The 15,079-nt window shown below is 36.3% G+C and overlaps 1 protein-coding gene across 2 annotated transcripts in view; it reads left to right on the top strand.

Moving 5' to 3' along the window:
* The window catches only part of LOC146307795 (cadherin-6-like), a 118,441-nt gene extending 104,668 nt beyond the window's left edge, over positions 1 to 13,773 (top strand). For both annotated transcript variants that reach the window (XM_084746733.1, XM_084746732.1), the window contains 4 exons: positions 7,282 to 7,403; positions 10,432 to 10,549; positions 10,799 to 11,050; positions 12,829 to 13,773. In XM_084746733.1, the coding sequence (XP_084602859.1) occupies positions 7,282 to 7,403; positions 10,432 to 10,549; positions 10,799 to 11,050; positions 12,829 to 13,331 (995 nt within the window). In that variant the 3' untranslated portion in view covers positions 13,332 to 13,773. The remainder of the gene's footprint in view (positions 1 to 7,281; positions 7,404 to 10,431; positions 10,550 to 10,798; positions 11,051 to 12,828) is intronic.
* The last annotated feature ends 1,306 nt before the right edge of the window (positions 13,774 to 15,079 follow it).

Genomic DNA, 15,079 nt, shown 5'->3' on the forward strand with positions numbered 1-15,079 from the left:
ATGACCATACATACATACATACATACATACATACATACATACATACATACATATGACCATACATACATACATACATACATACATACATACATACTTACTTTTGACCATATATACATAGATACATATATACTTATGACCATACATACATGTGACCATACATACATACATACATACATACATACATACATACATATGAACATACATACATACATACATACATACATACATATGAACATACATTCATATATACATACATACATACATACTTATGAACATACATACATACATACATACATACATACTTATGACCATACATACATACATACATACTTATGACCATACATACATATATACTTATGACCATACATACATACATACATACATACATACATACATACATAGATGTGACCATACATACATACATACATACATACATATATACTTATGGCCATACATACATACATACATACATACATACATACATACATACATATGACTATACATACATACATACATACATACTTACTTTTGACCATATATACATAGATACATATATACTTATGACCATACATACATGTGACCATACATACATACATACATACATACATACATAGATGTGACCATACATACTTACATACATACATACATACATATGAACATACATACATACATACATACATACATACGAATAGACATACATACATACATATGAACATACATACATACATACATACATACATACATACATACATATGAACATACATACATACATACATACATACTTATGAACATACATACATACATACATACATACATACATACATACATATGACCATACATACATACATACATACATACATACATACATACATACATATGACCATACATACATACATACATACATATGAACATACATACATACATACATACATATGAACATACATACATACATACATACATACATACTTATGAACATACATACATACATACATACATACATACATACTTATGACCATACATACATACATACATACATACTTATGACCATACATACATATATACTTATGACCATACATACATACATATGACCATACATACATACATACATACATACATACATACATACGACCATACATACATACATACATACATACATACATACATACTTACTTTTGACCATACATACTTTCATACATACATACATACATACATACTTATGACCATACATACATACATACATACATACATACATACTTACTTTTGACCATATATACATAGATACATATATACTTATGACCATACATACATGTGACCATACATACATACATACATACATACATACATACATACATATGAACATACATACATACATACATACATACATATGAACATACATACATATATACATACATACATACATACTTATGAACATACATACATACAAACATACATTTATACTTATGACCATACATACATACATACATACTTATGACCATACATACATATATACTTATGACCATACATACATAAATACATACATACATACATACATACATACATACATACATAGATGTGACCATACATACATACATACATACATACATACATATATACTTATGGCCATACATACATACATACATACATACATACATACATACATACATACATACGACTATACATACATACATACATACATACTTACTTTTGACCATATATACATAGATACATATATACTTATGACCATACATACATGTGACCATACATACATACATACATACATACATACATACATACATACATACATAGATGTGACCATACATACATACATACATACATACATACATACATACATACATACATATGAACATACATACATACATACATACATACATATGAATAGACATACATACATACATATGAACATACATACATACATACATACATACATACATACATATGAACATACATACATACATACATACATACATACTTATGAACATACATACATACATACATACATACATACTTATGAACATACATACATATATACTTATGACCATACATACATACATATGACCATAAATACATACATACATACATACATACATATGACCATACATACATACATACATACATACATATGACCATACATACATACATACATACATATGAACATACATACATACATACATACTTATTAACATACATACATACATACATACATACATACATACTTATGACCATACATACATACATACATACATACATACATACATACATACTTATGACCATACATACATATGTACTTATGACCATACATACATACATATGACCATACATACATACATACATACATACATACATACATACATACATATGACCATACATACATACATACATACATACATACATATGACCATACATACATACATACATACATACATACTTATGACCATACATACATACATACATACATACATACATACATACATACATACATGTGACTATACATACATATATACTTATGACCATACATACATACATACATACATACATACATACATATGAACATACATACATACCTATGACCACACATAAATATATACATACATACATACACACATACTTACTTTTGACCATACATACTTTCATACATACATACATACATACATACTTATGACCATACATACATACATACATACATACATACTTACTTTTGACCATATATACATAGATACATATATACTTATGACCATACATACATGTGACCATACATACATACATACATACATACATATGAACATACATACATACATACATACATACATACATACGTACATACATACATATGAATAGACATACAGATATACATACATATGAACATACATACATACATACATACATACATATGAACATACATACATACATACATACTTATGAACATACATACATACATACATACATACTTATGACCATACATACATACATACATACATACTTATGACCATACATACATATATACTTATGACCATACATACATACATATGACCATACATACATACATACATACATACATACATACATACATACATGCGCATGACCATACATACATACATACATACATACATACATACATACATACATATGACCATACATACATACATACATACATACATGTGACTATACATACATATATACTTATGACCATACATACATACATACATACATACATACATACATATGAACATACATACATACCTATGACCACACATACATATATACATGCATACTACATACATACATACATACATACATAAAACATACATATGTACATACTTATGAACATACATACATACATACATACATACATACTTATGACCATACATACATATATACTTATGACCATACATACATATATACTTATGACCATACATACATATATACTTATGACCATACATACATACATACATACATACATACATACTTATGACCATACAAACATACATACATACATACATACATACATACATACATACATACATACATAGATGTGACCATACATACATACATACATACATACATACATATATACTTATGGCCATACATACATACATACATACATACATACATATGAACATACATACATATGACTATATATACATACATACATACATACATACATACATACATATGAACATACATACATATGAACATACATACATAGATACAGATATACTTATGACCCTACATGCATGTGACCATTCATACATACATACATATGACCATACATACATACATAAATACATACATACATACATGCGCATGACCATACATACATACATACATATGACCATACATACATATATACATACATATGACCATTTATACATATGAACATACATACATACATATGAACATACATACATACATACATACATACATAGATGTGACCATACATACATACATACATACATACATACATATATACTTATGGCCATACATACATACATACATACATACATACATATGAACATACATACATATGACTATATATACATACATACATACATACATACATACATACATACATATGAACATACATACATATGAACATACATACATAGATACAGATATACTTATGACCCTACATGCATGTGACCATTCATACATACATACATATGACCATACATACATACAGACATACATACATACATACATACATACTTATGACCGTACATACATACATACATACATACATACATACATACATACATACATACATACTTATGACCGTACATACATACATATGACCATACATACATACATAAATACATACATACATACATGCGCATGACCATACATACATACATACATATGACCATACATACATATATACATACATATGACCATTTATACATATGAACATACATACATACATATGAACATACATACATACATACATACATACATACATATGAACATACATACATACATACACACATACATATGAACATACATACATACATACATACATACGTTCGTACATACTTATGACCATTCTTACATACATACATACATACGAACATACCTACATACATACATACATATGACCATACATACATACATACATACATACATACTTACGTACGTACATACTTATGACCATACATACATGCATACATACATACATACAGACATACATACTTACATATGAACATACATACATACATACATACATACATACATACATACATACATATGACCATACATACATGCGTATGACCATAAATACATACATATGACCATACATACATACATACATACATACATACATACATACATACATACATACATACATATGACCATACATACATACATACATATATACATATGACCATACAAACATACATACATACATACATACATACGTACGTATGACCATACATACATACATACATACATACATACATATGACCATACAAACATACATACATACATACATACATACATACATACATACGTATGACCATACATACATACATACATACATACATACATATGACCATACATACATACATATGACCATACATACATACTTACATACATACATACATACATACATGCGCATGACCATACATACATACATACATACATACATACATATGACCATACAAACATACATACATACATACATACATACATACATACATATATACGTATGACCATACATACATACATACATACATACATACATATGACCATACATACATACATATGACCATACATACATACTTACATACATACATACATACATACATGTGCATGACCATACATACATACATACATACATACATACATATGACCATACATACATACATATAACCATACATACATACATACATTCGCATGACCATACATACATACATACATACATACATACATACATACATATGACCATACAAACATACATACATACATACATACTTATGACCGTACATACATACATACATACATACATACATACATATGACCACACATACATACATACATACGTATGACCATAAATACATACATATGACCATACATACATACATACATACATACATAGATACATACATACTTATGACCCTACATACATATATATGTATGACCATACGTACATACATACATACATACATACATACATACATTCGTATGTATGTACCGATACATACATAGATATGTATGTATGTACCGATAGATGTATGTATATATGTTCATTAATGCCCCCCTGTACAGATCCCCGTAACGATAGATGTATGTATATATGTTCATCAGTGCCTCCCTGTACAGATAGATGTATGTATATAAATATAAATATAAAGAACAAATGATACATGGATTACTTGGGTCAGAGCAACAGTGCCATCTCTGTCAACCTAAGGGGTTTAAATGTAGCACGGTTGTCTTGCAGAAATCTACGTCAATGTTTCACATTTCCAGTTTCCATTCAAGTTAATTTACAGTTACTTCAAACATGAACTGATAACTGATCAAGTCAGCTGGATTCCAGTTCCATAAAAGTTTATTTCAGACCTGTGTGTTTGCTCAGCCACTCTGAGAGCAGAACACCTGTTCTCATAGAAATATGAAGCTCTGTTCTAAATCAGACTGGTCGCCAGATGCAAACATTTACACAATGAGCATAAATTCATTTATGCATAAACTTTTCTATAAAATCCATCTAACTTTGCCACATGTCAGTGTATAAAGTCAGTATGAATTAACGTCCCTTCACTGATGAGCCATGAAGTGTGAACTAATCACAAGAAGTCACAGTGACCTGATCCTTTGTTAAAGGAACAGGAATTCATGATACATCCTACATCAATTAATACGTTAAATCATCATGAATCATGCGTTAGTTACGCATCACATAAGTATGTGATTTGTACCCTTTATTATTAAGTGTTAGTGCTGCAGAAATACTGTAATTTCTTCATGTGTCACCCACTTATTCAGCAACATGACTTTATCCCTTAAAAGGGTTAGTTTGGATAATTTGAAGTGTGGTTGTTGAACTAGTCAGTGTATTACCTACAGTAGATGGCAATTAACAAGGTGGACAAGGTCAGCAGCAAAAGTTATGTTATCCACTTAAAAAAGGTCCACCTAAAAGTATCAATATCAATTTAAATGTACATTATTTTCAGACAGACTTTTCTGACGGAAAACCAACGTTATACAAGCTAAAGATGACTCTCTCAACTAAACTCCAGAGATGAAATCAGCGATTTTACCTCCCAGAAGACAGAAGTTGCTGGTCTACAGCTGCCTTGATCTGTTTGTTGTTTGTGTCATTGTGTGACTTCGTTGACTCAGAACTGACATTTTAATACACAGATGTCACACAAACAAACCAAAAAACCTGTGTTTGTGGGAGGTAAAATTACTGAATTTGCCTGTGGAGTTTGGTTGGTTTGAAGAAAGCCATATTTGTCTTCTATAATGGGTTTCCCTTCATACAATCATACTTCAAATAATCTGACCTATCCCTTTAATACTTGAATGATGGCTTTTATTTGAGAAGTTTTAGTAGTTCTGATTTGCTTCAGTGAATCTCCAAAAATAATTTTTCAGGAAAATATTTTATGTGGATTACATGTTAACAAGAAATATGTCATATCTAGTTTGCACCCCTGTAGAGAATATCTTTACACAGGCACACACACACGTGCTTTGGTAGTTTTGTAAGGTAAGGAACTAATGTAAATTCACTGTGCTTACATTTGTGTTTCCTAGACAACCCGCGTCAGATCAGCCGTGTGCCGGTGTACATCAGAGTGCTGGACGTCAATGACAACGCTCCAACATTTGCCACCAATTACGAGACGTTTGTGTGCGAGAACGCAAAGGCTAATCAGGTTGGTATGACGAAAAAATGCAAAGCGGTCGTCATGGTTTCATCTTGACTTCCATGTCTGCTCCCACCTTGGCAAGTAATTAGCAGACCTCAGAGTAAATTTGTAAATCAGTCACGTGTGTTTTAAGCCAGAAGATGGTAGGATAAGTAATACATCAAGCTGGGGACTTTTTCTTTTCTCAGGTTGATAAATATAGTTTTCAATCAGGAACATATCTGCAGTAATGAAACCGAGGTTCAAAAAGACGCAGCTGCATCATAGAATATTTGAGCGTTACATTCAGTCCTCAAACACAACAGTTGGCCTTGTGTTTTCGGTTGCACTGCTGACACTTCCTCATCAAAGTGCTGTGACACATCAGACATAAACTCTGACACGGAGTCATCAGTTTCAGTCTCACTTGTAAATTCCACCACATATATTGTGTTCACACTCGCGTCTCAACCAAATGTTGCCGACTAGAGTTTATCTGGGCTCACAGGAAGTGTGATGGCCAACCAAAAGGGAAAAGAAAATGACTGTTGAGAATATTTTAGATATTAGACCTCAGCTGCAGTGGTGGGGATAAAGGTAGAATCGGTAGGATTTGTCAAAGCTGCTCTTAAACGCACCAGAAGGATTGGTTGATTTTGAGCCTCAACGTTTTGCCAGGCTTCAACTTATCCATTTGTGTGCGCACCAAAAGTTGGGCAGCCAGTCAGCATCTTTTGAGGGACTCCTGGCAGCTACAGGTGTGGTTTTTGATTATGTTTTGTGTTAATAATCTGATTCCGCAAAGGATCACAGCCGTCAAATACATGTAGTGGTGCACAAAGTAATACAAGAGTAAAACTGAAAAGTATTGGTGTAATTCTCTTCTGTAGTTGTACATGTGTTTAGTGCCAGAAGCCTTTTGCGAAGGAAACTCTGAGGTCCATTTCTTGTTAGCTTACCACTGTCTTTATGAATCCCCTGAAGATCAAACCATCCCTTTAACATGAGAACAGCAGCCACTAACAAGCTCGTACCGTTGATATCTGTGTTAATTAAAGTTTATAGCTACTCCTGGCCAGTATGACAACAGCCCACCGTGAGACAGTAGAAATGTGTTAACTAGCAGAAACTTAGAATAAAGTCTATACTGAGGGGGATATTTTCCTTTAAGATTGCTGGTTGTATGGGGCCACTGTGGGCAATGCTGTGAATGAAAGAGCTGCCCTGAAATAAGACCTGTATCTTACCTGTTACCTCCACTTGTCAGGTATCCAATCACCTGGATTATTAAAACAAACAATGTGATATAAAAACAGGGTTAGGGTATTATTAAATTACATTTTCTGAGAATATTTTATCGTTAAAACTCAGGGTTAGGCTTCCCAGTCAAACACAGCTTCAAAGTGTCTATGAAAACTTCTCGGATGGTTTTAGTAAAAAGCAGTTATTCATAGCCTTCAATATGGCTGCAAGTTCTTTATTTTTATTATTATTGTACAGTATATGGCAGTACAAAGTTAGCACCGGCTTCATGACAGTAAAAAATGGAGCAAACAAAATAATCCAAAACATAGCAGAAAAAAGGACAGAAAGTAAAATAGCTGAAGAGTCTCAGCAATACATCATCCAGCCTGAGTCGGAAAGGCCACGCCCCCTTTTGGGGAAAAAGTCAGTTTCATATAGTTGGAGGGATTGAAAAATGCAGGATGTAAAGCAACTAAACATACAAGTCCATCATGATCTGTGGTTCCCCGTCCTTCCTGGAAAAAGTCCCAAAAGCAGAGCAGAGAGAATGTCTGAACCTCCAGAGAACGGTATTTATCACTGCGGACGGAGAACTAATGTTAGCTCGAGTGGGAGGCTGCTGGAGTTCAGTCATAACGTTTCAGTGCAGCAGCGTCAGACTGTCGTCTCTGACTGAATCTCAGACTAGCTCAGATCTGTTGACAGGTTTTATTATCTACAGACAACATTAAGTCTAACAGTGCCTGGTTACTCAGTATTAACAGTGTCTGGACACCGTGTCGGCTCATTGATCCACTCGGAAAGGAGAAGACTGAAGGAGCATAACGGCTTAATTTATTAAGATACTGCGAAAGCTCCAGTTCAGGCAAGGTCACAGAATAATTATTAGACATGTCTGAAAACAAAGGTTTCTTTAACTCCACATGGATTTGTATAAATTTGCCAAATTGTGATTTAAAAGCATGTAAAGTTGCACTGTTGTGTCTGTGATTTCTGGGCGTGGCCTGACATCTTGTCAAAGTACCTGTCTGTGCCTGTCTGATGTGTTATATCCAGCGGTTTCTTTGCCGTTTTTCTTTGCATATACTTCAGTGATCTGCAGTAAAATGCTAGTTCTCTCATAAATACCACCCGTAAAGCGTGGCGTGTAACGGCTGGTTCAAGCCGGAGCAGTGTGTGACGGCAGCATTGCTGAACTGCTGCTGCTCGCACATGCTGTGGTGTCTCTGCTGCGAGGCGGCTGCTGAAAGTTTTATCTTACCATGTAGAGTTTGCAGAAGAGTTTGAAGAGAAGAAAACTGCAGTTCCCTGTCTGCAATCAGTGATTTCCCCGTCATTCATCACGTAATATAAAGCTGTTGAGATCAAATTTGTGGGATACATATCGTTAAATACTTTGAGGTGAAGCCTTTTTAGTTTTTGAAAGGTAAAGGCAAGTTTGAGAAGTTTTTAATTTCTTTAAAGTTTACAAAAGGTAAGAGAAGCTGAGAAACCACAAATCACCTTGTTTGGCAAGAACCAGCAGTGAAGAAGGATGAGGGGGTGCAACCAAATGCAGTGGAGCGTTCTTAGTCATCAAAATAAAAGAACTTGGTGTGCTTTTAATAACTTTATCAAACTGCTTACAGTTACACTGGAAGTTAAATTTCATGCAGAATTCTTCAAAAGGTAAAATGTTGCCAGACTCATCTCATAAATGGGTGACAGACGGAAAAATAGACTGTGCTTGTACAATAGTCTCCAATATAGAAGCACTTGTGAGCAGCTGATTAGAAGTATGTGTTACTCACCTGTCTGGTTCTTATTTCAGAGGATACAAACCGTGAGCGCCACAGATCCTGACGAGCCGCTCGGAGGACACAGGTTCTTCTTCAGTCTCGCACAGGAGGCTGCCGGGAAGGCCAACTTCTCCGTCCGTGATAACAAAGGTACGGTGATGCACTGTGGTCATCAGATTCACTTCAATCCTCTGTATAAAGTTCCCATAAGGCACTTACACCTGCCGTTAAACTTAACCACATCTAATGTTGCACTGCACATGATGTGATTTATAGTTTTTCATCTCGCAGCACTAAAAGCACATTCACAGAGCAAATGAAATTTCCAGTGGAGTTCATTGAAATATTCATTCAGGTTATTGATTGCTGTGTGGTAAGTGGATACCTTGCTGTTTTCAGACAACACGGCCTGGATCCTGACCCGCAGGAACAGCTACAACAGCCTGCACAAGAGCATCTACCACGTGCCGGTGGTCATCTCGGACGGCGAGTTCCCGATGCAGAGCAGCACCAACACGCTGACCATCAGGGTGTGCACCTGCGATCGCGAGGGCAACATGAAGCTGTGCAACGCCGAGGCGCTCACGGCGAGGGCGGGCCTCAGCACGGGAGCGCTGGTGGCCATTTTGCTTTGTGTCATCATCCTGCTCAGTGAGTACACAGACTGTGTGAGCGGCAGTGGAAACACACCTGCAGCTCAGTCTGGCAAACATTTGTTTTTCCAATTTGATCTTTATTTAAGCGGGGCGGCTTCGCTCAAAATTTGATTTGAGCTTTTTTTTTCTTGAGGCTCCGCTCGAGAGCTTCCTGCTGCAGAAAATCGCCTCTCGCAGGTGTTAAAGAGACAGTTTTGTATTTCACTCTTTAATGTGATTCATGGCTTCCTGTGGGCGGATAATTCTGCCAGTGACCACAGCTGACATGTTAATTTGATTTGAACAGCAGAGCAGCAAAGATCTACAGAAGCTCAGCTGGGTGAACAGAACATTGTGCTTTATTGCAACCCAACTTTGTGCTTTAGGATGAAAAAGACCTTTTTACATCAAACTACTGTCTGGTGCAGATATAAGCAGTGATGTGGGTGTTTGTGGTGCAGCTGCACAGAGAACTGCTATTTCTACTTGTCCTTTATGTCTGAACACAAGACAGATGTGTCAGTGGTATTCTCGCATCAAACAGCAGTGTATTAGGGCCATCCTTCTGACTTTTTTCTCGGAAAATTGTGAGGCTAGTCTCAAAGTATATCCAAGTTTTTCATAAATTTGAGACTTATTTTGCAGAATATCCTTTTTTCCCTCATAGATTTACCACTTAAAGATTGCATAATACCTGAGTTTTCTAGTAAATTTAACACTTTAGTCTCAGAGAATTTCCAAGATTTTTTTCCTTGTCCATTTACTTGTTTAATCTTGAAGAATATCCACATTTTTTTCTTGAAAATTTACCTCTTCAATCGCAGAGTTTTTTTCTTGTTACGTTTGTTTTTTTTCTTGTCAATGTAACACTTAAATCTCAAAGAATATTTTTTTTTCCCCTTGAAAATTTAACACTGCAATCTTGGATAATAACAGTTTTCTTCTTGCATATTTTTTCTCTGTAATCACAGACAAGTATGCCACTTTTTTCTTGTATTTTAGTCTGATAATATTAAGGTTTTTATCTTGTAAATTGAACACTTTGATCTTGGAAAATATCCACTTTTTTTCTGCTAAATTTACCACTTTAATCTCAGAAATTCTGACTTTACCTTGGAGTATTACCACCCGCCCCCAGCTAACCTACAAAGGCCCTAGTACGCCGTCACAGGTTTCCAAATACAAAAAACTTTTCAACTTGTAATTATATCAGATAGGATAAAAGAGCAAGGATGGTTCAGAGGAATTTTTGTGCGAAAGGCCAAGTTCAATTTCTGAAGGAAGGTTAAAAAATAGCTTTAGACCCGTGGAGTTTCCAAGGCATATCTAAAAACTTCTCCAATAACCATATTTTCAATGACCTGCCTATGAAAGAAGTCAGAAGGCTTTTACAACCGGATAATCAGAAAAATACTGACTGACTGTGTGTCTGACGTAATCCAGAGAGGTTTAGGTCAGCTTCATATGCATCACTCAAAAGTCATAATGCTACAGAAGGTACATAAGGAGTGTTTCTAGCACACATTGTACTTTGCTGTTTTCTTAAACTGCATTCCTTTGTGATCTTAAGCAGCAGTGGCCCCGAGGAGGGAAAAATACATAATGCATCCTTGCGGCATCTGAGCCTGTTCTACAAAGTCAGACAAAGTCCCTGAACATCAGTGAACACTCACGCAACATCAACAATTCCCTCTGGACAGTCGCTGGCCTTCAGAACAAGGAGAGGGAGCAAAGAAACAACAGCAAAAGTCACCTAACTCTGCTACTTGTTCTTTGTTTTTGTTCTCCCTGCAGTGATCGTGGTGCTGTTCGCTGCCCTGAGGAGGCAGAGGAAGAAGGAGCCTCTGATCATCTCCAAGGAGGATGTCAGAGACAACGTCGTCAGCTACAACGATGAAGGGGGCGGAGAGGAGGACACTCAGGCCTTTGATATCGGCACGCTGCGCAACCCAGAGGCCATCGAGGAGAGCAAGCAGCGGCGGGACATCGTCCCTGAGACCTTCTACCCTCCGGTCCGACGGCCCGTGCTTCCACCGACTCGGGACAATAACGGGGACGTGAGAGACTTCATCAACCAGAGGCTCCAGGACAACGACAGCGACCCGACAGCGCCGCCTTACGACTCCCTGGCCACCTACGCCTACGAGGGGAACGGCTCCGTAGCGGAGTCTCTCAGCTCGCTGGAGTCGGTGACCACCGAGGGCGACCAGGACTACAACTACCTGAGCGAGTGGGGACCGCGGTTTAAGAAACTGGCGGACATGTACGGGGGCGACGACAGCGACAGGGATTCCTAACGAGAGCCTGGCACACAGACGGGGAGAGAAATGTGAAAGGAAACACACGTTAGAAACTTTCGGGCGATTCTGGCGCATGTGTGGCGAGGAGAAATGGCGCAAGGACCGAGAAACGAGCACCGTTTTGTGCTCTTTCACCGCCATCGATCACCATTCAGTTGTCCCTCCGGTGACCAGACGTAGGCTTTGTGTGTCCAGTCAGTGTTAGTTGCGTTTTTGCGAGGGTGCAGTGAAAAGAGACTTTGTGTCAAGACTTTTTTTTTTGTGTGTATACGGGGCGCACATGAGGCCCAAATATATCTATACCGATATTTTCTTTTTGGTTTGTTTTTCCAAAGCTGCGTGTGATGGACACGTTCAACAAGCAGTTTTGTAAACCAACAGATATGCCTATGTATTTTTCAGTGTTTCTGGGACAAAAACATGCTGCATATTGTGAGTTCTATCTTAGCTTGTGTACGTACGGTAATATGATACAATACGCTGTACAGTTGTTTTGTTTTTCTAGGGATTTCTATCGTCCAAATGATCCCTCCTTTCAGTGACGGCTGCCTCACATTAGCCACTTATCCACAGTTGTGCTCCGGCCAGAAGTGCCAGAAAATGTTGGCATCGTCATCGCCCCGACGAGAAAATGAGAAAGCTCGACACGGATTGGATTTGAGCGGTTCTACATCATCAAAATTTGTGTCAGTGGCGGCACGTCGCTGTCGACAAGTGGCTAATGTTCTTTAAAGCTTACATGAAGCTGTGGTAAAAGGAAAGTGGATTTTACGGCCACAAGAAACACCCGCAAACACGCCAGTTTGTCACTTTTGCAGTATCTGATTTTCATCTCCACACAGCTTTGAGCGTTCGCTGTGAGCTGAGCTGAAATACCAAATATTTCTTTATTGAGCTGAATGTCTTCAGATCCAGTTTTCTCTGTGCAGCTTTGGCTGAAAAATGAAGTACACAGAATAGTGTTGTTTTTCTATGATACATTCATAAAAGAAAAAAAGAAATCACCAATCCAACGTGCACCAGACTCAGAGGAAAATACTGGTCCTGTTGGACTTTTTCGCTCATCTCGACCACAGAAATGTGTAAATGTTTCACTCTGTACAGCAGCATGGTGTAAGTCAAAGTCACATTAACTCCCAGTGCTGGAGGATGCCACCGAGCCTGAAAACTACAACATCAAATTAAACATCTCGTGGACAGTTGCAATTAAAATTCATCATGCAATTTTATTTTCTTCCCTGAAATGGTTCATTTTATCTGCTCAGGTGATGGAAAAAAAAAAAGAAGAAAAGAAGGATTTGAATCAATGTACCAAACCGGAACAATGATACCTTGATTGGAATTTATAGGAAAATTATTCATTATTTTTTAAGAGTGTTTAAGCTGTGCACCTGTAAAACCTTTATACAGAATCTCTCGGTTCACTGTGGTGCAGATCAAAACGCCTCTGCCAATTGGACAGATCTACAACCAATCAGAGCAAATGAAGGTCTGTGGTGCTGAGAGGCACATGCAAGTTGGGGCAAACCTTGATCGGATTTCAAGCAGAAGTTTGAATAGAAATGGCAGCCTGGTCGCAAACTTTCTCAAATTACAGCTAAACATAACGCCAAAATGTGTTTCTGAAGACATCTGGGGCCAGAAAGCAACGCAGTAACAGAATCTTGTCTAGTTTGACAGTTTTATCAAAGTCACATGAGCCTGACACACTGCTTTTGATATTAGAAACCGATACCCGAAGTTTG

Source organism: Lutjanus erythropterus, chromosome 21 (assembly GCF_056507025.1).
Source record: "Lutjanus erythropterus isolate fLutEry1 chromosome 21, fLutEry1.hap2, whole genome shotgun sequence".
NCBI lineage: Eukaryota > Metazoa > Chordata > Actinopteri > Lutjaniformes > Lutjanidae > Lutjanus > Lutjanus erythropterus.